The following is a 26,017-nucleotide window of genomic DNA, read 5'->3' on the forward strand; positions in this document are numbered from 1 at the left end:
TGTATACCACTTAGAGGGCATGTAATGTGGGTAGAGTGAGCACAAGAGATGTACCTGCATAACGTTCTGACCCTTTTTCTCTTCATCCTCCAGTGACATTAAATCTGCCTCTTTAGTTTTTCTGAGGGTTCACAGAGATAAAGATTTACAACCGTCTCTCCATTCTGCCTGGTGCTCTAAGGGGAAAGGAAACAACTTCTGAGCTACAAAAATGTATGCAGAAGTTACTATTTATATGTATACAGTAATGGTATTTTCACTGAGTTGAGTCAATTACATTTTTATCTTCTTTGCCTGGAAGCCTGCAAGGCGTGAGGATGAGACACGTTCAACTTCAGGTCACAATTTCAAATCCAGCTTGAGTCAGGAATGATTTTGACCAAGCTGGTGATTTCGGTCACTCTCTAGTGTTTAGTGGCGATGTCTGACTGAATGGGGAAACTGCACTGCCCATACCAGCATGTCCTGTTTGTTGAGCTGACCACAGTCTCACAAATTGATGCTTTGACAGTAGTTTATATCTCCATCCTCAAGCTGGCTTTGAACAAGCTTTGGGCTGTGTAGCTACTGGGGAATGGAGAGCTACAGCGATATGCATTTGGTGTGAGCTGCACAAGCCTGTTGCTGTCAGGCATGCTGTGGGTATTGACTTTGATTTGCTGGTACTCATCCTGAGACATAGACATCAACAGAGCTTTACCATTGGCTGCCTGACCTTGGCCTTTTGTAAAGTCATGCCTTTAAAATTCTTATACACAAGATTTAACAATCTGATGTTGATATTTCTGACACAGTACAAGTAAGGAAAGACTATATCTACTTCTTGTGCTTGTTCCATAGTATTACTACAGTATAAAGGACATCAGTATTGGTGGTCGATGTGTTTGCCATGGCCATGCTGAAGTATGTAATGCAAAGAGTGCTGACAACCAATACCAGTAAGTAAAATGAGCATAACTTTAATTTAATATGAGAAAACCAATACATGAATGTTTTCAAATGACCTTTTTTTATTATAAAATGGTATAGTCTTACAGGGATTTTTCATTATATTTAAAAAACTAGAATCTGCTAATGAATGACAAGAAAACATGTCAAGAGCTATTGTATGTGAAATATAGTAATAAAAAGTCTTTACTTAGATTTTTCTTTGTAATTGAAACAAGAGTTTGGCAGATTGAATAATTCATTAGAAACCCTTAGTTCTTGTTGGAAAACATGGGCTGGTATCACCTTCCAACAGCAGGAATTAGAAGCCCAACTCAAGAACAGTTAGTGAACTTTCTGGAGATACTGAGCATTATAACTGAGCTCTGCCAAGATCCAATGGCTTTCAATCATTACTGGAAAAAATAAAAACAAACTGAATGAACTATTCCCTTTCCCTGTGAAGTTTATGATCTCCATATTGATTTCACAAGGAGTTAGATCTGGCTCCTTGCCTCATCTGCTATAGGGAAGTGACTGTGAATATCACGCTGTCTAAAACATATTTTAAAAACCTGGTTTAAGCCAGCTGTTGCTCTTATGCATGAAGGCATTGAAACAAACTTTTATCAGGACAATATAATATTTTCAGTTGTGTTTTAATGAGGAGTAAGTGGGCAGATGGGTACCTTCTTTCCAGATGTCTATGCTAGAGAAATGGTAAGTACAGAAGGTGTGAAATCTATGGGAACAGAATGGTTATACTTGAGAATTTTATTGCCCCTTGGTTATTAGACTGCACACATTGGAAAAGGCCTCTCCAGTCTCAAGGTCTTTGTTGCTCCTGGATTAAGTTACTATGCGTGATAGTAAGACCTAGCACATAATGAGACCCTGCCCCTTAAGTAGGCTATTCAGCTAAATCAAAATAAATATGGACTACATTTTCTTGATGAATAGTGCGCACTATTTTAAAAATAACAAGGTGAAGTTATAATCTTGGTTTATTAAAAACACTAATAAAATTATTGTAAACAAAGCATAATGAAAAAATGATGAAGGTATGCTTATAAAGGTGACATTTTGATTTATTGTAGGTCAACAAGCTTGAGCCTTGGATTGAAGCTAAAATAGGATACAACTTAAACTGTTATATATCATCTTGATTTAATATTGTAGAATGAAGTTTCATAATCCAGTCTATTGAATCCAATTATAAATGTTCTCTATAAGTAATCTGTGGTAATAAGCTCATAATCACATGATTAATCAGTCATGAAGAGTTTTAAGAAAGTTCCAAAATGTTCTAGTATTACTGTTTGACCTCTTTATATGTGAACTTATGTCCTGTCTTTTTCACACTATGCATAAGTCTTGAATTGCAATAAAATTAAGAAAAAAACCTTTAAATTCAGCTTCAGCAGAATAAGAGGCTTTCATTTCTGTAGGTTTCAGTGTGAATGTCAGCATAACACTTGTGGGGAAACCTGTGATCACTGCTGCCCTGGATATAATCAGAAACAGTGGCAACCTGCAACAGCTGGGAGCACAAACACATGCGAACGTGAGTAGCCTAAAAGATGCTAGGTTAAAAGGGACATTGACAAGAGGGTGGGAATTAGCTGTAGAATACGTGCTCACGGAACATAACTAGCACACTGCATGTTTTAACACCTTTTTTCTTTACTGAGAAAATTCTTTCCATGCAGCAATAAGGAACAGATGATGCAGTGAATATTATTTATGTTCTCTCATTAAACAATGAAAACAGTCATTCGTGTGAGAATATTACATGAGAAAAGTGGAAGCCTTCTTGTAGTACATTGGGTCAATGTCTCTCCCCAGTCATAGCTGTCTGCTGACAGGTTGTGGATCCGCCCCAGCAGAGCAGAGACTCTAAGCATGCTGTACATCTTCAAAATTTGCCTATCACCCAGCCTCATGATGTTCAGATTACAGAGAGATTTTTTCTCAAGGCTGCCACTGCTTATGGGTGCTTGAGCTGCCCTCTGCTCTCCTGCTGATGGTCACCCCTCGCTGACCATACATAAGCGGGCACAAAGGCATTCCTGGTGGGGAGTCCTGGCAATTCCACGTTTGCACCCCTTCCCATGCTCATAGTTGGGAGTTTGGAGTGCTTTAGTCCCACGGACTGAGTAGTCAAGCTGGAGAAGCCCATTGACCTTTGTCCCACCTCCCTTGTGTTAAAGAAAATGACCACATGGACACCCTTTTGGTGGAGGGGTATGTACTGTCACACATGGGTGTTTTCCATCCTTCTGGCCAGAAACCATTGAGTGTGGTAGAGGCAGTGTTCCCATCTCTGTACACATCCTATTCTGAACAAATATGTTGGCAGCCTGCAGTTTCCTTTGTGTCTGGCCTAATTTATTTTCCTTGTCTGCCATTCCTGAGAGTAGCATAGCCAGTGGGTACAAACCGTTAACAGGGGAACCTTATTTGAAAGCCAAAGAGATGTACCTATATAATTAGTTTCAGGAATAAAGAGGTGGCTTGTTTAATCAAAACTGCAGTACTAAGACTGAGTGTTGGGGGGGGGGGGGGGGGGGAAGATGATTAAAATGTTTGATAGGAGATAGGCATGTTGGGACATTGTTTTGGACAATATTTGAAACCTCATTGAAATTCCTTTCTTTGAAAGGAAAACATTTTCTGCCAAGAAAGAGATCGACAAAGAGCATAAATAACATCATGTTTTTTAAAAAAGGCATTTATAAAAGATCATCTACAAGATTCTGAGCCAAAACAACTTTGCTTCTAACTACTTCTGAAAAAATACCCTTTTTTAGTATGGATTGCTCCTAGCTGTTTGAGGTGATTTGTTGAGAGTGTTTGCCAGGTGCAGACCTCTTTTCCTGGCAGCCAGTAGTGAAGGAATTAAAGCAACCTCGTTAAGCTTCCCAGAAGCCTGAGGTCCTTTGAGAGAAACTGATTGAAAGAGGTTGGTGGGAACTTGTAGGGGTAAGCCCAACCTTTTGCTATGAGTTCCCAGTACTGTATGGGTCAGCGAATGGCTCAAAGCGGTAAGAAGATGTTTGGTGAGGTTGAAGGGTTTCTATTCCTCTGTGAGAGAAAATGCTATTACTATAATCAGAGCAAATAATTTCCTGTTGCTCTTAGAAGACATACTTGTGAGGTGCTCACAGACAGTTTGGCCCTAGAAGCAGGGACCTTTTATTTAGGGTGTAAATTTTTTTTGGGGGGGTGATGTTCTCTTCTTTCGTTTTCTGACTTGGTATCTTGAACCAGCATCTCATTTGTGCAATGTTTTATTTTCTTGAAGAATTATATGAATTAAAAAAAAAAAACCCAAAATCTTCACAGGCTATCACAACCTGGCCAGGGAACCCAATCTTGACTTGTCTGGTTCCTGTCAGCAGACCAGAAGGGAACCTGATGGGAGGAGGGCACAACCTATCATGGGCAAGGCCTTGGCTGTGTTGTTGGCACTTTATAGAAAAAGGCTTCCTTGTCCAAAGCTGTTCAGATACAAGGGCGTAGAGGAGATACAGAGAATGATCCAGCTTGCCCTCTCTTATCTGTCTGATAGCACAGCAAGGCACGGAGAACCAATTGTCCCCGAGTTGTGCTCCCAGTTGTGCCAGGTACTTGGAATAGAGTTTGGAAGGATTACTTCCCATGTGCTTCCCTCGTCATGAAGAACGTAGGGCCAGGGCCCTTAGTTTCTGTTCTAAGGTGCTTTCAGGAACCCAATGCCTTCCAGAGTATCTTATCCCCTGGTCCGGATGAAGGGAGGATAGAAGACCGTTAAGATCATCAAGTCCAACAATTAACCTAACACTGCCAAGTCCATCACTAAACCATGTCCCTAAGCACCACATCTGCATGTCTTTTAAATACCTCCAAGGATGGTGACTCAACCACTTCCCTGGGCAGCCTGCTCCTGTGCTTGACAACCTTTCGGTGAAGAAATTTTTCCTAATATCCAATCTAAACGTTCCCTGGCGCAACTTGAGGCCATTTCCTCTAGTCCTTAGGGATTTCCCTAAACATGAAATCATAGCTTTATAAAGTCAAAACTTCAGGAATTTCCCAGGAAGGTTTCCCTGGAGTGCTGGAACATCTGTAATTAAAAGTTCACCTAGCACCCAGATGCTTGGGGAAGCCTTTTTTGCTTCCTGCATTCTTTCAGAAAATTCCCGTTGTTCATCTCCAGTGAGGAAAGAAGTTCAGATCAGAAAAAAAAGGACATCATAGAATGAGTTTATGGCAAAACCATGGCCCTACCCTTTGATTTATTCTGTTTGCTTGCTATTATGGTTGGTTCCTACTCAGAATTATATTATTGTTCTGGAAGATTTGAGTGGAGACAGGCAGAGCTTTACATGACCAATGGGAAGAGATTAATTTTAGCTAAGATGAGATACATGTAACTGATCTATAGCAAATTAGATAAATTATTTTCTGGGTAAATCCATCACCCTTTACTCAAACTGTATTTGCAGGAACTATTCAAAGTGCAGAGCTATTTTTCAGGTTAATTCTCTTCTGCAAGCAAGGCACAAACATTGGGCTGGCTCTGGGATTTATATTGCTAGGCCTTTTTGCCACAGGTAAAACAGCAAAGGCTTTTCGGGATTTAGGTCTCCCACCTTGATGTAAGGAGATTGGTGAAGCCAGCTGATGCGTGTACAAGGCCACAGGTGGATATATCAGTGAATGTATCTCAGATGTTTTCAATAGGTGAACTTCCTAGGCTGAGGCATCTGAGAGGCTGATGTGCCTGCAGGCAAAGCCTCACAGGTATCTCTCAATCTCTTCTGAGCACTGCACTATTAACATCTGTCAGAAGGAGTTAAAAGTGTAGCAGAACATGTATGTAGAGAGATGGATTCAGAGCCACTGTGCGTTCAGCTGTTACCTTTGTTTGGCTTAACAGAAGGAAAAAGGAAAGGAGCTAACCACAAACCACCTAAAGTAAAATCTATCGCAGCTGTGACTATAAACAACCATACACTGGGGAAATTAGTTATCTCAGTCACCTAATTCTATCTTTTTCTAGATAATAATAATAATAATAATATATTATTATTATTGGTCGTGGTATTATTGTTCTTAATACCATACTTCTTTTTGAATCCACAATTCTCAGGAAATAGAATGAACTTGTACTTAAAACTTCTCCATTCAGAAGACAGCAGCTGGCTAAATGTATAGCCAAGTTTGCTGGTATATCTGTATCTACAGCTGAGTGCGGGAGTTCTTTGGTGTAGATCTTTTTATTCAAATGTGTATATCTTATATAGAATTCTTTATTTTAAATAAAGATGTAGTGCATACAGCTTCAGCCCAGGTATATTTTTTAGACATGGAAAAATAGAGTAAGCATTTGAACATGTTTTTGATAATTTTTAAAAACTGCTGAGACTATTCTTCTGGAGCTTCCTAGTTCTGCATTTATGCATAAATATATAGTTTTGAGTTGGTACAACTGTTGCCTCCTCTGATGAGCCTAGCAGCGTGTTTTCTTCATGTCTACATGATCTTACCATGTTTCTAGTATGAAAATCCTGTTGTTGATGAGTAAATATGTGCATTTGAGCATACTCAAACATACCTGAATGTATGTATACATAAAAAAAAAAAATCTTAGCTTCTTTTTCACCTCTGCTACATTACTGAATTCCAGCATTATAAAGAAAGCTGACTTGCAATATTACATTTTTAGCCTGCAATTGCCATGGACATGCCACTGATTGCTACTATGATGCTGATGTTGATCACCGTCGAGAAAGCTTAAACATCCATGGGCATTATGAAGGTGGAGGAGTCTGCATTAATTGCCAGGTAAAAAGGTCATTTTGGTCAGTTTAAATAAGTGATATTTGAAGAAGGGCTGCTGAAGTGGGACTGTGTCCACATTAGTAGTTTGGAGGCTGATCAGTCTAGATAGCTCCATTTCTCTGGTGGTGTTACTTGTACTCAAAGCCGGAAAAAAGGTGTCTGAAAATAATTTACATTGTACAACATTGCTTGTTAATGTATAAAAGATACATATAAATTGTATTTATGCTCAGTCCTGTGTGATTCAAATAAAGCCACACAATGCGACACTTAAATCAACTACAGAAATTCTCTTTCCTGTTATTATAAACTCTGCCATTACCCTGCTTAACAGAAGGAAGTAAAAGTAACCAAATAAAATTCCAGCTCAGGCCAGCTGGTTCCTTACTGCAGCAAAACACAGAGGGTTCTCCCTCGTCGGCAGAAGTAAAGGAGAGCATAGGCTATACCAAGAAGGAATCCTATAGGTATTGAAAAAGCACAGAATCATAGAAGGGACTTTTGGAAGTCAGCTAGACTGGTGCTCCACTCAGACCAAGGCTAGATGCAAAGCTATGTCAGGTTGCAGTGAGAAACGTCCAGTTGAGTTTTGAAAACTTCCCAGGATGCAGATTACACAGACTCTGGGTAATCTTTTACAGCACTTAATTGCTCTCATGGTAAAGAGATTTTTGTTACTGTTCAGTAGGAATTTCCCCAATTGCAACTCATGACAGTTGGCGTTTGTCCTTTTGCTGTGCATGTCTGAGAAGAGTTGGCTCTGTCTTCTGTGTGACCCACTCTTAAGTAGAGGAAAACTGCCACTAGATACCTCTACCCTCCTTGAACATCTCCTCTCCAAGCCAGCCAAAGCCGTTCCCTCAGTTTCTCCTTACATGTCACATGCTCCAGCCCCATAACTGTCTTACAGGCTCGGTGGGATTGAATCAACAAATGTATGTTTGGAATCAGAGACTTTACACTGTATCCGTCATAAATGGATAACGTGTTCTTGGAAAGAGAAAGAATGTCTCTCATCCTGGGTAACTTTCGTTCTACTCTGGGTAATTACTATCAGGAAAGATCACACAAGGCTCTGATCAACTTGATCTAATCTTGGACTTATCTCTGCTTTGAGTGGGACCGAACCACCTGACCTCCTGACGTCCCTTACAACCTGAATTATTCATTGGTTCAGTGATCTCAGGGTTCAATACAGCCAGACTTATATGGAAGTCTGTCTTCCTTTTGTTGTCAAGTCATCTGAAGTATGATGACAAGCAGCTGACCAGAATGTAATTCAGAGGGAAAATTATCATCAAGCCTATGTTCCTATGAAACCTATGCATCATGATTTATATATTACCATGCTGTGCATTTAAAAATATAGCTGTATTTAAGGAACAAAAAAAAAAAAAAAAAAAAAGGAAATATCCAGTAACATTTATAGGGTATATTTTCCATCTTATTGCCACAATATAATCAGATATTGTCCAAAAGGCAGTCAGAAGAGAGTAGAGTTATTTTTACTAGCATGAGTAGAAGAAACGTTCTTTGTCTTCAAATTTACATTTTTGTTGAGAACTTTGTTCATGAAGTCTGGTAAGATTTATCATGTTGGTCCTTCCTGTCAGCTCTTTGTTCATGAAAGAACATTTCTCTTATATTGCTTCCAGGATAGAAAAGGGCAAAATTAATCTAAATCCATGAGTCCTGGTTATATGACTGATATTAATTGTTTGTAACCTAATTTTGTGGAAGTTATGCTGGATTAAATGAGTTTACCGTAAATCTAATTATAGCATTTTTTTTCATGGATAAAGCATATGGATTTTAATTTACTTTTTCTGTTTGTGTCAGGGAAAAAAGTGTTAGGAATGGATGCCTGAACAAAGAAGTGGTAGAATTGAAAGGTTGCATACAAAGATAGATTCAGTTTCTTGAGAGTCTGACAATAAGGGAGCTCTGGAAATCACTTAGTCCAACCCCCTACTCAGAGCAGGTCTAATTAATCACGTTGCTCAGGGACTTGTTCAGTCAAGCCTCGAACAAGTCCAAGGGCGGAGATTCCACAACCACTCATGGCAACCTGTTTCAGTGTTTGACCACCTTCATGATAAATTTCTTTCCCTAATACCTAATTGGAATTTTCCAAGCTCCAATCTGTGCCTGTTTCCTGTCATCCAATTGCTGTGCACCTCTGAGAAGAGTCTGGCTCCATCCCTTCTGTATCCTCTGATCGGGCAGTTGTACATGGCAGTAATTTCTCCCTTTTCTTCTTAATGCTGAAGAGACACAGCTGTCTCACCCTCTTCTTGGATGTCATGTGCTTCAGTCCCTCACCATCTTGGTGGCTCTGCTTGCCCCTTGTTCATAGCACCAGTCATCTTACCACAGAGATCAATGAGGTTGATTTGGCATACTTTGCCCTAGGTAAATTTATGTTGAATACGTCCAATTACCTTCCTGTCCTTCGTGTGTTCTAAGATGATTTGCTTACTGGATCTCCTTCCCCACTGAGCAATGGGCCCCTACTCCCAGTAGCTTTTCTTTTGCTGCTGAGGTGCTCCTAGAAACCTATCTTCTTGCACTTCACTTCCCTTGCTAGTTTTAACTCTAGCTAAGCTTTGGCTTTCCTAACTCCACTCCTACATGTGTGGGCAATGTCTTTGTATTGCCACCAAGTAGCCTGTCCCTGCTTCCACCTTCCATGTATGTTCTTTTTGAGTTTGAGATGAATCGGGAGCTCTGTATTTATCTGTGCTGGCCTTCTGCCGTACTTGCTTGACTTTCGGCACATTGCAAAGAACTGTTCTTGTTCTAAGGAGGCTGCGCGTGAGAATCAACTAGGTCTCCTGGTCCCCTTTCCTCTCCAGGGCAGTTTCACGCAGAGTCTTGCCAAGCAGATACCTGAACAAGCCAAAGCATGCTTTTCTGAAGCCCAGGACTGTAATTCTGCTATTTGTCTTGCTTACTTGTCTCAGCAGCTTAAAATCCGCAGTCTTGGGGTCACTGCAGCCAAGGCTGCCCTCAACCTTCACATGTTCTTCCTTGTTAGAGGGTGTCAGTTTGAACGGAGCATCTCCCCTAAGCGGTTCACGAACCTCTACATCCAGAAATTGTCTTTGATACATTCGAAATAACTTCTGGATTGCTTGCACCCAGCTGCATTGCCCTTCTGGCAGATACTCAGGTGGTTAAAGTCATACATGAGTACCAAGGCTTTGTCTAGTTCCCTCACGAAGGTTTCATTTGCCTTCTTGCTCAGGTAACAGACACCTACTGCAATATCAGCTGTGCTGGTCTGTCCTCTGACCCTTACCCCCAAGCTCTGCGCAGGTTCATCACCTGCCCCGAGCCCCAGGGAGAGGCCCAGGCCCTCTCTATAGCCCCAGACCTGGAGAGTGGCATCCACCTCCTGGAGCTGTCTGGGGTGGAGACTCTGATGTGCCACAGGAGTTGGCACCTGTAGTCTGAAGACTATGCCCTGCAGTGTGTCGAGACCAACGCTGTGCAATGTCCAAGTAGCCCTGCACAGCCTTGAGCAGAGATGCTGGGCCCCTCTGTTCTCCTGCCATGCTAAGTGCTGCAACAACTGCTGTGTCTCTGTCCGCTGTGCGATGTGAGCATCACCCTCCCTGATCTAGCATCAGCCTTTCCCGGCAGTAGCTCAGCTCTGAAGATGCTACGGAGGCTCCCGGCAGAGCTGGAAGCAGAACCCAAAACTGCTGCGCAAACTGAACGCGCCAACCACGAGCAGCAGCCCCAGCAGCCTCCTGGGTGCCCTGCTCGTGAACTGCCCCACCGGTCCCTCCGCTAAATGCTGGGTCCCTGCTCAGCCCTGAATTGCAACACTCCCTAAGGAGGAACTAAACAGTGGGTGGGAGCGGGGGGAAGCTGCTTTGGTTGCTCCAGGACAAAGCTTCCCTCTCCAGTTTCCTGCTCAAGAGACTACGAGCTCGCCAGGATGCCTCGTGACTGTGATTTACTCAACTGGTACATGCCACCGCTGCTGCGTGCTCCTGCTGCACCACCGCAGGGCAGAGCTTTGCTGCACGAGTTGAAATACACTCAGGACTGTGTTCACAGGGGAGTTATATATTTTTGCTGTAGTTCAAGTTACTGATGATATTTTTTTTGTGTCCCTAAAACACATGTCTACAGAGACATATAGTTTTCTAATGGAAGATCTGCTTTGTGCTGACCTGACTGATCAGGTTTTAGTTTATTTTGATGTTGCTGATCTTGGACATAGGGTATTCAGAAAAGCAATATATGGTATGAGGAAGAATGAATGATGCAGTTGCTTGAACAGTGTAGACGTTATGATAAGAAAATAGTATAAAAAGAGATAAATATCATGTGATAGAGAAAACAGAACTTTTTTCCTAGATTTAATTTTTTTTTGTTAAAACAGCTCTTTTTTATCATACTTTAAAGATAAAATTAATCTGCTTTATGTGAGAATATAATGATAAAGAAATCTGTACAGAACAGGTGGTTAAAGAACAGCAAATGATGAATGCTGTCTTTATTGCAGTCATATTCTACTTTTTTCCTGTGCTGATCCTATAGAAACAGTGTAAGGGATGTTATTGTATGTTAATTCTTCCAAGTTCCCCTTTTTATCTCATATTCTCCTTTTGTTTTATTTTGCGCAGCATAACACAGCTGGTATTAACTGTGAGAAGTGTGCAGGAGGTTACTATCGTCCTTACGGTGTTCCAGCAAGAGCTCCTGATGGCTGTATACGTAAGTCCTTCTCCATGAAGCATCTTCTCATGGTGGTAGCTTGGGGTTTTTTTTGCTATAATCAGGGCATTGGATGCCTCTTTTGGGGAGGAAAAATGAAAGAGTGGCCAAAAGATGTTGGAGAGCAACTGCAAATTACTTTCTGTGTTGCTTTAGACCCTTTTACACCCTTCTTAACTTATGTGTCATGAGCCTAAAGCTTCAGACCAGCAGCAGGACAACAGGAAGAAGTAAGGCAGAAAAGGCTGCTGAGAAGACAGGGTCACATAAGCCTGGGGTGCTGCTACACACCCCATAGTGAGCTGGCATGAGTTCTAGGAAGCCACTCTCATCTCCTACCCCCATGACCTTGCTTCTCTTAGCTCTCTGATGTACATGTGAGGTATCCTTTGGCTCTTGGTCACATAAAAATTGTATTCTATAGCTCAAAAGGTCACAAGGTTCGCTAGTCCTACTTTATGCAATGCTGAACCTAACATCTAATAAATAATGCAATAGGATAATTACTAATATAACATTTAAAAAGGAAGAGCTATGTATAGGCAAGAGATAAGAGTTGGATTACACACAGGCTGAAGGAGCCTTGTGACAGGTAGGAGGAAACCATGGTTTGCTGTATTTGGGTATTGAAATGAATGGAAAGTCAACAGAGCTGTGGCGTGCTGCCATAATGTTGCACATGGTGTATAAGGGAAGGTGGATGGAGCATGGTATTTATCCTAGACCCTGGAGAGAGATGAGCAGAAGCCACAGAAAAGATAGTTGCTGCAGTGCTGTGGAGTAATAACATGCAGCTTTCTGAATTAAAAAAAAATTAAAGACTCTAAGAAAATAATATAGGTCTTACTTCTAAGGGATATCACAAATATTAATTGGTGATATAGAGTACTTGGAAAATATGAGACAGTATGCAAATGTTAATGAGACATACACAACTGTGAATGTGATGCTATTGTAATGCCATAGTACACTGCTGTAAAAGTCAAATTAACTATTTTCCAAAAAGTGCCTAATTGCTGATACTTACTTAGCCTGCAGTTGTAACTCAGAGCGTGCAGAGGGCTGTGAGGAAGGGTCTGGCCGCTGTTTCTGTAAGCAGAATTTCCAGGGAGAAAACTGTGATCGCTGTGCTGATGGATTCTATGATTATCCATTTTGTGTCCGTAAGTATGCAAATAAAAATGACTCTCTTCCTTTATTTTAAATGTTCATTAAAGAATTAGCTGTTTTCATGACACTTGACTTGGTTAAAACATCTGGCATTTCAGCTTCACATGTTTACATGCTCTCATAAATCAATTGTCGTAATACTGAAGAGACTCTTGTTTACTTTACAAAACAATGTTTACTTGAAAATCAAAGAGATTGTGCTGCATTCTCACAATTCTGAGTTAATTTAAGACATCTTCAGAGACGCTACCGCCTATGTCTCTGTAAGTCATGAATTTCAGTTCTAAAGCCCTGGACAAATTGTTTAAACGTATCTCAGGGTCTTTAGGCATAAACACCACTCGGACTGGGAAATGGAACATGGCTGTAGTGAGAGAGAGGGGAGAAAATGGTTATGTGTTCTCCTTGACACCTCCTAGGATTTGGAACTTGCATCCCTGATAAACAAAGCTTGTGGGCTTGCAGATGATTCTAAAATAAATAAAAATTATTCTAACATAAATAAAAGTAATTCTAAAATAGTGCCTGCATAATGTTGGAAAGGTCCTCCTGGCAGAGCTTAAGGCTGTCAGCTATGCTCTCTTCTCTTTGCTGGTCTGTGGGTAGGTGCAGATATGTGGTTGAAGGAAGGGTTCCAGTTTTTTTCAGATTTTTTTAAGAAGTGGTTGAAGGAAAGCTGTTTGTAAATCCAAAGAAAATAAACACATTAGAAAAAATGATGTGACACAGAACTGCTGAGTGCTTCCATTTATCTAATGCAATTGATTAATTGAAAATTAGATTTTTACTTTAAAATAAGGACATTAATATTAAAATGCTGGGAATTCAGAAAATTAAATGCTTTCCCCATAAACAAATTATGTATAAAATATCTGGGAAGAAAATGCAACATCAGGATTGTGTTTGCCACATAAAAGCTCCATGATCAGATTCTAAAAATGCATTGGTGGGATGATTTGTGCCCTCAGGAGAAGTGTGTTTCTGACAGTTACTAAAACAGGTGTTGTTCTGGGGCAAGATTTGAGGTCTGACTAAAAGAGAAGTACCATGATAAAAATGGAAGAAGGAAATAATACAAAACAAAGGAAAAAAACTGTAAAAAATTGATTGTTGCTTGAATTCAATGGCTGTTAGAATAAATCCTCTCTGTACAGTGCATTCTAGATTATGACACCTCATGTATCCTCTTGTTTGTAATCCAACATTTTTAAGTAAGTTCAGCTCAGGCGGACCTTGTTCTAAGTCCCACCGATGTTTGTAGCTCATCAACTTTGGAAAGATTCTCAGATAAAAAGCTCCTAAGATGTACCACAGACGTCGCAGTTCAGGCAGCGAGTGATAATGCTAAATAGCAGGAGATGGACCTTCAGCTGGAAGCAGAAAATGTGCAATAAATATGGAGCTCCCTAGGTAGCTCTCATAACACCGTCTAGCATGAGAAAGCTTTCTGTACAGAAGGGTAGGGAGCAGGGAAGCAACCTGGTAGCATTTCCAAATGGTGTCTGGCCTTTCATACTGTTCTTTTGAGAAGGGATGTCTGTACCTGAATTGGAGATCAAAAGTAAAATGTTTCTTATCCTGTTCCTAACTGAAAGAAAACTAAGCCAAAGTTGGTTACTAGAGTCATGTGAATACAGGAGATGACTTCATCCTTTGTCATAATGAAATAAATGTGTCTGTTTCAAATACACTTCACTGTTTCTTTTGTTTTAAAGGTATTCCTGTATATCCTTTTACTTCTCCCAATCCAAGAGATGCTATGGCTGGCGACATAATCGGCAAGTTCTTGGTGGTTCCCCGCCTGCCCCCCCATTTCACTGTTTTTCCCTGTGTTGCTATTGTTCGCTGTTTTGGTGGTGCCTGGTCTTTCATGGAGATTTATGTAGTAATTTTGCCACTGTTGGTATTTGTCTTTCAGCGAGCTTTTGTTCTTGCCAGGAGTTCATTTTACTGTCATGTTTGTATTAAACAGTTTAGTAGGCTAGTTTCAGGAAGAGTTATGGATCAAAATAAATTTGACCAGCCTCCGGCAAACATCTGCAGAAGAGGCTGACCATCTTGTTTGGTGCTCTTATGAACATATCCATCAAGACTTTCTGACATGTACAACTTGTCAGCTGCATTGCGGTGTAAATCTCTTCCTTAAGGCTAACTGGCCTCTGCTTCTGGACTGTCCTCTTGCACCTGGCAAATTGTACATTGCCCTTGGCAGTGAAGGACTTTGATTTCTGAATGAGCTACATATTTCTTATTTAGCCCACTGCAAAGCTGCCTGAAATCCATACAATTATTCCCTCAGTGGGCTTATATTTTTTAGTATATATTATTATACTGCAGAATGGAGACATCATCACAGCTAGTGCGTAACCACATACATACTTCAGGATTAATAACTTCAAAAAAACCTCAAAACCTTTTTCGTATCCTAAAATCAACATTCTTCCCCTTTATTTCTAATAGCTTTAATAGAACTGGAGTTTATGAAAATGAAAAAGTGTTGTTATATGTGAATGTAGCAGACACTTAGATATAAGCAGACAGTACCAATCCATGTATGTATTTACAAGTCCCAGTTGTTTTCTTGAAAGTGTCTGCAGTTGCCGTCACAGCCCACAAAGCCTCAGACTCCTGTACCACTTATCTCCTTCATCCAGCATCCAAAATAATTGCCCTGGCAGACCTCTAGGTGTGCTCTGTCGTATATCCCCTTCTATCATATATTTTTAAAAACAAGAAGAAAGAAAACTCCAAAGTAAAATGAATAAAAATGAACAGGAGAAAACAGATCCTGAGCTATTTATATTTTCATTGAGTAGCATCTGAGTCTGAAGGCAGCTGCCTCTAAGTGGAAGCTTCTGTGTCTGTAGAAGTTGTAAATTTGCGCTGACAGAGTAAACTCTATTACAGATTATTATTTTTTTAAATGAGTTTTGTGTGTAAGGGTCATACAAATAATTTTTTCGGTTCAAGAGTAATAATTACTAAGTACTGATCTGTTTTTCTCTGCAAAATACGAGGAGGTGCATGATTTTATGCACTAACTTTGTTCGTTTCTTTCTTTTCCTTTCCTTTTGTAACTAGAAGATGGCTGCAAACCAGGGTATTTTGGCCCCCAGTGTCTGCGTAAGTGCCGTAGTTTCTTTGATGCTTGGAGCCTGCGCTCTGGCATAAATGCCAGCCTTCGGCTTCCAAGTGAAACAGGAACTTTAAGATTGTAATGCCACAAATGTTTTCTTTACAAACGTGCTCTTCAGCATGCCAGTGCCACGGTGCAGGAGTGCTGGGCGGTGACTGCGACGTAAATACTGGACAGTGCAGATGTCGAACTGGATTTCAGGGGTTTTCCTGTGATACCTGTGCACCTGGGTATTTTCATTACCCCTTCTGCCAGGGTAAGCCAAACATTCCGTTTCAGCAAGTGTATCCAAAATACAGACCCAGGTTTTATACTGAGGGACGAAATTCTTTTGCCACAGAGATGTGTTCGTAAGGGTCTCTCCCAAAACTCACAGAAATCGAAGAAGAAGAAAAACATGATGAGGGGAGATTTCTATTTAAAAATGCCCCTGTTTTCTTGATTGCCATCTGCTGTGTGATGTAGCTGTCAGACTCCAGTCTGGAGCTGGATTTAGTAACAATGATGAAATTTAGAATACGTTTGGGAATATTTCTGTTACTTATCCTTGTTTTTTAAAAAAAAATATTTGTGTTTAATTAGAGTTTGCAACCTCACTTTGATGCACCAGGCTGCCCTTTCTAATCAATACTAGAAAACTGACTGGTTTTAGACTTTATTAACCATCTCTGCACTGTCTTTTTAGGCATTTTATTAACGCCTCCCACCTGAGATTGTAAATCAAAACCATAAATTGTTTCATTTTAGTCTTAAAAAAGGATGGAACTACTTTCAATAGCTGGCATACCACTTGGCATCGATAAATCAGACTCTAAGTGGGGAAAGGCTAAGTGTAGTGCTGCAACACTGATACCGGACCCAGTAGTCACTTTGAGCCAGACTCTTTTGCTCTTCCATTAATGTCTCTCTCAATACTGAATTATTACTGATGTAAGCAATCAATAAAAGCTGTTATGAATCAAATCTGATGGGAGGATTTGGGTCTCGTTGAGCATCAGGCAGTTGCTTTTTCTCTTCCTTTTTTTTTTTTTTTTTTTTAAATTTATTTAAAGAAAGATAAAAGAAGAGAGCCTGTGCAGAGGCTGCCTCTGAAATGTCTTTTCTCATTTGCAGTGTGCGAATGTAATGTGGCGGGTACCCAGCCTGAAATCTGCAATTTTCTCGGGATGTGTCTTTGTCGCTCCGGGGTGGCTGGACTTCAGTGTGACAGCTGTCAGCCTGGCCACCACTCTTTCCCTGCCTGTCCAGGTAAGGCTGCCGGTCGCATGTACAGCATCAAAGAGGCCCCCAAACAGGCAGGCTGGAGTGCTTTTCAGATACTCTTTTTGCAGTGGTTGAAGCAATGATCACAGCAATAAATGAGCCAGGGACTCTTGTTCTCTACAGCGAAGTCCTCATACGTTCTCATTCTCCAAGGACTAACTCCAGGCATGTTTCCATAGTAGGGAAGAATTATATAGTCTTTTTCTGACAGGTTTTTTTTTTGCATGGTCAGACGGTTTGATATAGCCTCAGTCAGCACAGCTGTCTTACTGATAACCAAAGGATCTGAAAGCTGTCGTCACATGGAGACCTACAGCAACAGAGCATGCTTGACTGCTACGGAACTGGCAGAGCGGAGCTGCGAAGCACTAATTTACTTCAGCAGAGGGTCTTTTTCTGGTACCTTGTAAAAGGTGTGTCCTGCAAATCTGAAAATAAGAAGCTCCCATTTTGCCCTTCACAGTGATTTCTCACTCACTTTAAGATCGTACAACAGGCGCAGAGCCAACCTCTGTTCATGTAATCATGAAACATAAATGATCTCCACAGGGCTTCACCAGTGTACCTGCCACCAGGGACTAGCCTGCCTTTTACAAGAGAGGAAAACTGATCAGCACTGATGAAGTATGTCCTTGAATATCATAATGGTTTTGGCTGTGTATGAGGAATCCATCAAGTCCGATCTGGCTCCTAGGTTTCGTCTGCCTTTGCAGTGAGTGAGAGAGAGGCCCTTAATCCTTAGTGAATTTTACAGTGAGAAAGAATATAGGGTATTGCTGATTTCTAGTATATACTTTCCTGTACCGCTTAGCAAGATTCATGTAGAACGCTACGATTTACATTCTTCTCTCTCATGATTTTTGGTTGTTGGCTATAGCAGTCCTTTTCCTTTGGGGCTTACGTACTTGTTTACATCCTATGAATAGACAGCAGACTCCTTTATGCCCTTCCAAAGATATATTATGTTGTGTTACCAAACACAATGGGTGGAATAAAGAAATACCACGTGACTGTGTTTTATGGTCTGGAGTAGATGAACATTTTTTAATGAGAAACATAAAATCAGGATTCTGTGTTGGTACATGCTGTTCAGTGGTTTTAAAATACTCTAACCATATTTTTTTTTCCTTAGAACTTGATCAGGTAGCAATATTAAAGCAAATCAAACCCATATTGAATACGTTTGAACTTTCAACACCAAAAGCTGAAAAGAGACGTAAGAGCATAAAAGAGCATGCAAAAAGAAATCGTAAAAGACAGATAAAAAGAATTGAAAACACAGTCAGTGGGATTACTCAAAACTGCTGCAGTTCACAACTTGTTCTGTTAAAATAAGCTGCCACAGGTTTAAACTTAAACTAACATCTCATGCTGCAAATTGTGGTGGAAAGTGAGCAGCCCAGCCTGCAAGTCATCTTTAGAAGGAAGGTAGATCTATAACTTTTTGGCTGCTGCAGCTAGAACTGATCCCTCTGGTCTTGCTTTATTGAACTCAATAGAAGGTTTATTCAATAGGAGTGATATCGAAATAAAGCTTTTAAACAAATCGGTATTATTAAAATGAGGAGAGAATGCAATATAATGCTCAGCTGCGGGTGGACTCTAGTGTAGGTGATGTTTTTGGAAGCTTCAGTATTTGTATTTCTCTTATACTAACTTCCTAGCAAGCCCTGCGTCTTTCCAGGCGTCTTTGAAGTAAACACAGCAAAGTCAGAAGTCCTTGGCTGCAGCAGAAAGAGGAACCGAAAGGGGTAACCAGGAACACGAACATGGAATGGAAAGACAGTGTTTGTTTTATACTTCTGTCGGTCAGCCATTTCTGTCAGTCATAAGATCCAAGTGATTAACTGCAACACTTTGGCTTGTACCTCGGGCAGCTGGGATTCCCAGATGGGCTCCCATTCATGTACCTATAAAGTGTGACCCTGTGTAACATCCAGCATTGTTTCAATAAAATAGCACGTCTTATCTGTGATAGAACTGACAATAGCTTTTGTTATAGTCTGACAACATGCCTTATGTATTACATGCAGATTCCTGCAATTCACTGCTTGCCAGCTTGTGAAATTAAGATGTCAGCAGTTTTTACCCTGTGCATCATTTATTTGTGCACCATGAACTTGTGCTTGTGCATCATTACTAATAAGTGTGTTGTTAGCCATTAGACCTAGCCTAGCTTTGTAGATGCTGTTTCTCAGAGGTTATTTTTTAAACATGTTAAGTACTTCTCTCATGTGACGTTCTTTCCATTGTAAGATGGATTTCTGTCCCTTACACATGTGTTTTGCGAGGCATCAAACTAAATCTCTAAACTGTACATTATAGAATTGCAGTAAGAACCTGATTATCAATGGTTGAGGATGCAATTACAGTATAAGCATCTATTTCAGGGTAATTATTTTCGGTGGTAAAATTATGGTTTGTCTGGTTTCCTCATGATTGCTTTACATTCAAAGGTAACTTTTTTGGCAAATTCTGTTTTAAATAACTGCTGGTTGAGACATGTATCTGTCAGGATAATTATTATTTATTTTTCTCTATGCAGAATGTAACTGTGATGCTGTCGGCTCAGTGGAGAATACATGCGGTCCTAGAGGTCAGTGTCTGTGCCGTAGCAACTATGCTGGACTTAGATGTGACCAGTGCGCTCCAGGTTATTACAGCTATCCCAGCTGCTTGCGTGAGTAAATGACTTTGCTCCTTTTACTGGGGTTCCCTTCTTATTTCTGCAATACAGAAGAAAATAAACTTTCTCAAATATATTTCCATGAGAAGCTATCTATGTAACCATGATAGTTCTGTTCCATCCAAAGCTGGCAACAGTGACACTGAAGATCCAGGCAGTGGCCAGGTTTCCTGGCAGGCACACACTCTGGTAGTCCGCCCTGGCACATCACCGCTGTTCCTGTGCTAGTTGGATTAATGTGAGCATGGCAATGTTTGGCCTTGGTGCACTTGTATCTCTCTTTTAAAATATGGAATCTAAAGCTTAGGCTGTGCAATGGGAATTTACCTTTGTGTTCTGGCTCACTCAACTTACAGAACAATAAGCTATGTTTCAACTGGTTTGGGCTTCTAATATTTGATACACTGTCCTGTAAACTTTTAAGTAAGTGCATTAGTGTGTGCTCTTGACATGTGCCAAGGTTACAGCATAAATCCTAGTCTAGAAGGGCTTGACTGCAAATCTTCGTCATATCAACAATTTTTCCTGCCCATGTGGATCAGTTGATTAGGCTTAGAACGTGTGTAGGTTTTTCATATCAAGCAGAGGGAAACCTGCTCTCTATCACTAAAATCAGCAAGCTACTTGGTCATCATGAACAGGACTGCTCTTTCCAAGAAATCAAAAGATTATTAGTGCTAAAGAAGGAATGTATCCTCAGAATTCTGCCATTACTAATCACTACAACCATAGCAAAAAATAATCTGACAAGTTTGTTCTCCTTCTTTAGGAGACTGGCTACTACTTTACTAAAATAATTTTCATTAACCATTTCACCTTTAGACTCTATCTGAGCAAAGATTAGTGCCCTGGGCTGCAGCAGCATTGGCTTTTTTGTGGCATTATTCTTATTGACCCTGTGCATGTAGATCATTGCACAACTGAGACCTTACACAGGAATCTGAAGCAGTAAGACTGTTGCATGGTGTATTTCAAAGCTTGCTTCTGGCTTCCTTTGCCCTCACATCTAAAGGTGTGATGGGCATACAATTTTATATTCTGTATTTTGCCATTGTATTTTTAAGTGCAGGTCTAATTACAGAATTTGCCCTGTGCTTTTTGTTACCTTGGGAAGATCAAGAAAGCAGAAAGCCAAAACCAAGCCTGCTTTTAGGATGGGACAAAGAAGCTGAGGAAGAGGGATTTATTGCAATTCCAGATAATCCTACCTGTTTCTGTCAAGAACAAAGAAAACAATGTCAAGATGGTACAGGTCACCTGAAACTCATAGGTTCCAAGCAGGGGTGAGGACCCTGCGAGTTATAGGAGGACCTTGTGAGCTATTTATTGGAAAGAAAAGTGAAGGACACTCTAGACAAATAGTATTCAAAACCTCTACAGTACTAAAGTTTTGGAAGGTTGTTGCTTGGTACCTACAGGGTGAACCCTCCCACCACTGTCTATGTTTGTCGTTAACGTAGCTTGCCGCTGCTCTCCCAACGGTTCCCAGCACGGCACGTGTGATCCCACGTCGGGGCAGTGCGAGTGTCAAATGGGCATCACGGGGCGACAGTGCGACAGATGCCTTTCTGCAGCTGACAGTTTCCCCAACTGCAAAGGTAATGTTTCTGAGGGAAAAATCCTCCATCCTGATTTGGATCGCCCCCGTTTCTATTGCAGGGTACTCCAGGGCACTCTGCTGTGTGCAAACTTTTATAGAAACCCCCTGAAGCATGGGGAGGGAGGGACACACCAGGAGCACATATTAGATGAGCTTATTTGTCATTCTGTATGTTATTTCATGAAGTGAACTATAAGATTAAAAACTTTTTTAGATGATGGCACAGCAACTTTAAGAAAACATCTCTCAGTTCTGTAGGTTAGTGCTATAGTTTTCCAAGTGACTACTTTGTGTACCAAACCTTTGCATAGTCTAAACCGGGCTAAACACACATTGGAAAATCACTATTAAAATCTTCTGCTGGTCTTGAAGTTTAAAGTGTTTGAGTCCCTCCATGGTAACCGTATTAAATAGCCCTTTCATACTCATACCCGCTGCATTGTATTTCTGTACTACTACATTCCGCAGCTCTGTTTTCAAAAGATCTTTCAGTGTGTTTTTTTTTTTAATTTCATAAAGGTGTCAACAGTGAATGTGACCCTTCAGGTAGTGTTGGTTCTCATTCCGTAAGTATTCTACTGCTGCAGCTAACGGTACGTGTTAATAATTCCTGTGCCTTTGCTGAACACATTCACTTCATTGCTCAAGTCCTGAAGCCTGCTCTTAGACTGAAAGAATTGCACAAGCTTATTTGCAGAGTAAGAGTGGAAATAAACTTTGTGTTTTGTTATTTGATCATACCAGTGCAATTAGCTGTTGAGGGTGGGGTTTTTTTTATCTTTTATATATAGACTATGCATACTGTTTATGTCTTCTTGGTGTGCTGGAACACTAATATATACATGCAGATATGCATATAAGCCTATGCAAGTCTCAAAGACTTTCTGGTTCTGGGTCGCAACAGGCCATTTCAGCATCAAATTATTCTTGAAAAAATTATTATCTCTTTGTAACTGTTGCTATTCCACTATTATTGTTATTAATACAGTGATGGTTATTAGTAGTAGCATATTATCAGAAATCACAGTCATTGCTAAATGTGTAGCAAAGAAGACGTAGAGGCTAAGTCTGACAGATGGAAGAGGTATCTATTTAGGCTCATGTATACAGCTATGTGTGTCTTCCACCAGTAAAGGAAAGAGTAAGTATGAAAATTAATGATTATTTTAAAGGAAATTTGTTTTTTAAACTTTTTGCAAAACAGTTAATACTTTAGAGCAGTTCTAATAAGGCTATAAAAGAATTGGAAAGTACATCCATTGGGACATTTAGAATAAACTAGGTATGGAAAAAATACGCAGGGTGGAAAAATCCTGTGCTGATAGTACGAGACAGAAAAATCTAAGAAGTCTGAATCAGCCTCAGTTTCTATGCTTCTGTAAAAGTCAGTAACCTGCCTGAGCTGTTAATAGTATTAGTTTTTTCTTAGTACTGAAGAGCAGTATGTTTTTTATGAAACAGATGAACCCATATTAACTCTTTTCTGTCATCAGGGCTATTGTCAATGTCTTCAGCACGTTGAAGGTCCTACCTGTAGTAAATGCAAACCATTGTACTGGAAGCTGGCCAAAGAAAACCCTGAAGGATGTACAGGTACGCCTTCATGACATATTTCTTAGGCTTACAGAATGTGTTAAATTCTCTTGAAAGTCATCTTTGTTCACTGTTGCCATCTTCAGTGCTCAGTGACTTTCACAACTCTTGTTAACAGCACGTTCTTAATGCTACTTAATTGTAACACCAAATTACACATGATACCAGCAGTTACTTTTAGAAATTAGACCATGATTTCATGAGTGCTTGCTAGTGCTGGACCAAGGTGTGGTCTGAATTACAATGGTGTGTACTTCATGTGGCCCTATGGCAATTTTGCTGGAGTGGGGTGAGTTTTCTGCCCTTAACACTGAAACCAGAATTTGGCTCATTGTTTTGAGAAAAAGGTGCTTTTTCATTTATTATCATCTCCTATTTTGTAGAGGAGTGAAAAGCCTTCTTGTGGCTTCAGGGTGTGACAAATCTGTTATAGTTTATGTCCATATAATACCAATCTGTTTGCAATTTTCAGTGTTTGCTAACAGCGAGTGTGTGTTTTTCAGACAGATAGTATCCTTTTTAATAAAGGATAAAGATAAAAAAACTTTAAAGGTATTTTTCTCCTCAGCTATGTCCTTTCCAACAGGTTCCACCACAACAGCTACCTAGAAAAAATGAGTAGCCTTAGAGCTGATACGTAGATCATTACATCTTTGACTCTAAATCTCTAAATACTATACAGTCTAAACATCTCCTAAAAGATTAATGACTGCACCTTTCATGTAATTCATCTTCTCTGCCTTCAGTCACAGAGTCAATACTGGTTTTCACCAAACCTCTAGGTCAGCATAGCTCCTTCCTGCATATTTGCTTCATTTATACTTCATATGGAGAGTTGAACTGGTCCCGAAGTAGCACGGCAGAATAGAAGGTGCCAGTCAGGCTGCAAGACACAGTTTTGAATCAGTTGTCTGAATGTTTCTAAGAAAGAAAATAATTGTAAAGCCAAACTCAAGACTGTCTGTGTTAAACACAAGTTAGAACACTTCAAAACACACCAGTAAATCACACATACACAGAAGTCCTTACTCTTTCTCCTTTACTTTTCCTTCTCAAGTTGTGCTAGTATCTGTCTGCTATTCTTGAACCTTGCAGAGTAAAATCCACCTTGTGGCACTATGATTCAAAATTGCAGATTCAGGGTGGTGGGGGTTTTTTTCCTGTAGAGTATCTTGAAAAGACAAAATGCAAACTGTCTTTTTTTCATCTGTGCAGCATGCCAGTGTGATGTGACTGGAACTCTAAGTGGAGTCGGAGAATGTCAGCAGGTAAAGTGAAATTAAAATAAATACATTAATGAAACAGATTTTTGTAAAGATAAATTGTTGTAACATTTGGTAAGGTAGAAATCTTAGTACTGATTATTGCTTTTGCACATAAAGTGGCTGGTTTTATACAGCAAAGAAGCAGTTTTATACAGAAGTTTTATACACCCTAGGGATGTATAAAAGATCTGAGAATTTTTCATCATCTTGAGTTTATGTATTTTCTAGTCTGTTCATTGAAGACAATAAATGACAGAAGTTATGTCCTGATAATATTTTTTGTTGAGGTTAGAATGCTTTTCCTCTTTAGAATTAGAGGGAATTCCAAGTATTGAAAGATTAAAGTTCTGGAAAAGGTGGTGAAACATTTTTGATGAAATTGTTTTCTTCACAGGAAAACGGGCATTGTTACTGCAAATCTAATGTTTGTGGAGATTCCTGTGACACTTGTGAAGCTGGTTATTATGCTCTTGAAAACAAGAATTATTTTGGCTGCCAAGGTAAAATGAATAAAGGACATACCTAGTAGCACATTTGCAGTTAGCACAAACGTCTTTAGAATTCCCTAGGTTGTACTTTTAAAATGTGGCTGTATTTGTTGAATAACTCGCATGCACAGGGTTTTGCACTACTGCTTGTAATCGTTCGTAACCTGTGTAATTCCTCCTTTGCCTTCCAAAGGGAGAAGGAACAAGGCAGATGTTACCGCTGTGGTTCCCAGCCATTTTGTGGCCCGCTGACGTGAGGAAAGGTGTTACTCTTTGAGTTCATTGTCCTTCGCCTCGCTTTCCCCACTTGCCTGAGGCTTCTCTGTCAAATCCCTGCAGTGAGGTCCCATGAGGTGCTGCTGAAGCTGTTACCAAATAAGATAACTGAGACTCATTCCTCCTCTCACTCCTCCTCCCCAGTTGTGGGGCCAGGGATGTTTGATGTTCCTGCAAACGTTTCCTGTAGGAGCGGTAGCTGGCTGTTCTGCGTAGCAGTTTTCTAAGGTCTGCTGCTGCAATAAAAACTTAAAATGTTACAAAAAATACTAGCTTGATTTTTTTTTTTTTTTTCGCAGGTATATTCATGTATTGCTTTAGCCCAGGGTTCAATGTGTTTTGAAGAGAGTCAGATGTAGCTGTGATGTGGAGAAAGTGGTCCGTCTTCTGAAGGATACTTGCTCTGCCATGTGTTTTGAGTGATGTAGGGCTACTTCAACAGTTCCCTCCCCTCTTTGTCCCCCCACTGTAGCTTTAGGTTTGTTAAAATTATTGAAAGCACTTTCACTGACTTCAGTGTGCCTTACACCTGTCCATGGTTGATGCAAGAGATTTATTTTTAAAGCACTGAAGTACTTCTAACAATCATTTAATATGTGCAAAGTTAAAAGTAATGGCTACTGTATCAAACCAAGCTTTCATGCCTAATGTGCAAACCAAGGAGCTAGTGAAAAGGATCTGGTTTCACAAAAGTGCCAAATAACTTTAATTATCCTTGACTTCAGTGAGATTACAGGAGCTTAACATGTCTGAGAAAACAGGATGCTTTTACACTACGATGTAAATACATGTTTAGGAACTTACAATCTTTTAATTCAGCTTGAAATTTTTAGCCTAGACATACTTGTTCCATAGTACGATGTATTATACCTCATTACTAGAGGTGTCCTTTAGCTTGTGCCACAAGTCCTGTCTCCTGTCGAAAATTGTTGTCCAGTATTGGTTAAAAATACGCATGTGCTTTTATATGAACACATATGTTCTTGTTGTGGGTTTTAATAATTATTCATCGAGATATTGCTCTAGAAATTCTGACTTATTAGCAAAACGTTTGAA

General features: G+C 40.1%; 1 protein-coding gene across 1 annotated transcript in view; it reads left to right on the forward strand.

Moving 5' to 3' along the window:
* LAMA3 (laminin subunit alpha 3) overlaps positions 1–26,017 on the forward strand; it is a 121,199-nt gene that overhangs the window by 22,728 nt on the left and 72,454 nt on the right. The window contains exons 6-20 of the mRNA XM_049827320.1: positions 841–938; positions 2,376–2,491; positions 6,638–6,756; positions 11,394–11,484; positions 12,516–12,647; positions 14,370–14,432; positions 15,736–15,777; positions 15,909–16,046; positions 16,904–17,038; positions 19,599–19,733; positions 21,200–21,337; positions 21,859–21,905; positions 22,833–22,932; positions 24,148–24,200; positions 24,592–24,697. Coding sequence (XP_049683277.1) covers positions 841–938; positions 2,376–2,491; positions 6,638–6,756; positions 11,394–11,484; positions 12,516–12,647; positions 14,370–14,432; positions 15,736–15,777; positions 15,909–16,046; positions 16,904–17,038; positions 19,599–19,733; positions 21,200–21,337; positions 21,859–21,905; positions 22,833–22,932; positions 24,148–24,200; positions 24,592–24,697 — 1,513 coding nt within the window. The remainder of the gene's footprint in view (positions 1–840; positions 939–2,375; positions 2,492–6,637; positions 6,757–11,393; positions 11,485–12,515; positions 12,648–14,369; positions 14,433–15,735; positions 15,778–15,908; positions 16,047–16,903; positions 17,039–19,598; positions 19,734–21,199; positions 21,338–21,858; positions 21,906–22,832; positions 22,933–24,147; positions 24,201–24,591; positions 24,698–26,017) is intronic.

The sequence above is a fragment of the Accipiter gentilis genome, chromosome 2, assembly GCF_929443795.1.
Source record: "Accipiter gentilis chromosome 2, bAccGen1.1, whole genome shotgun sequence".
NCBI classification, from domain to species: Eukaryota; Metazoa; Chordata; class Aves; order Accipitriformes; family Accipitridae; genus Astur; species Astur gentilis.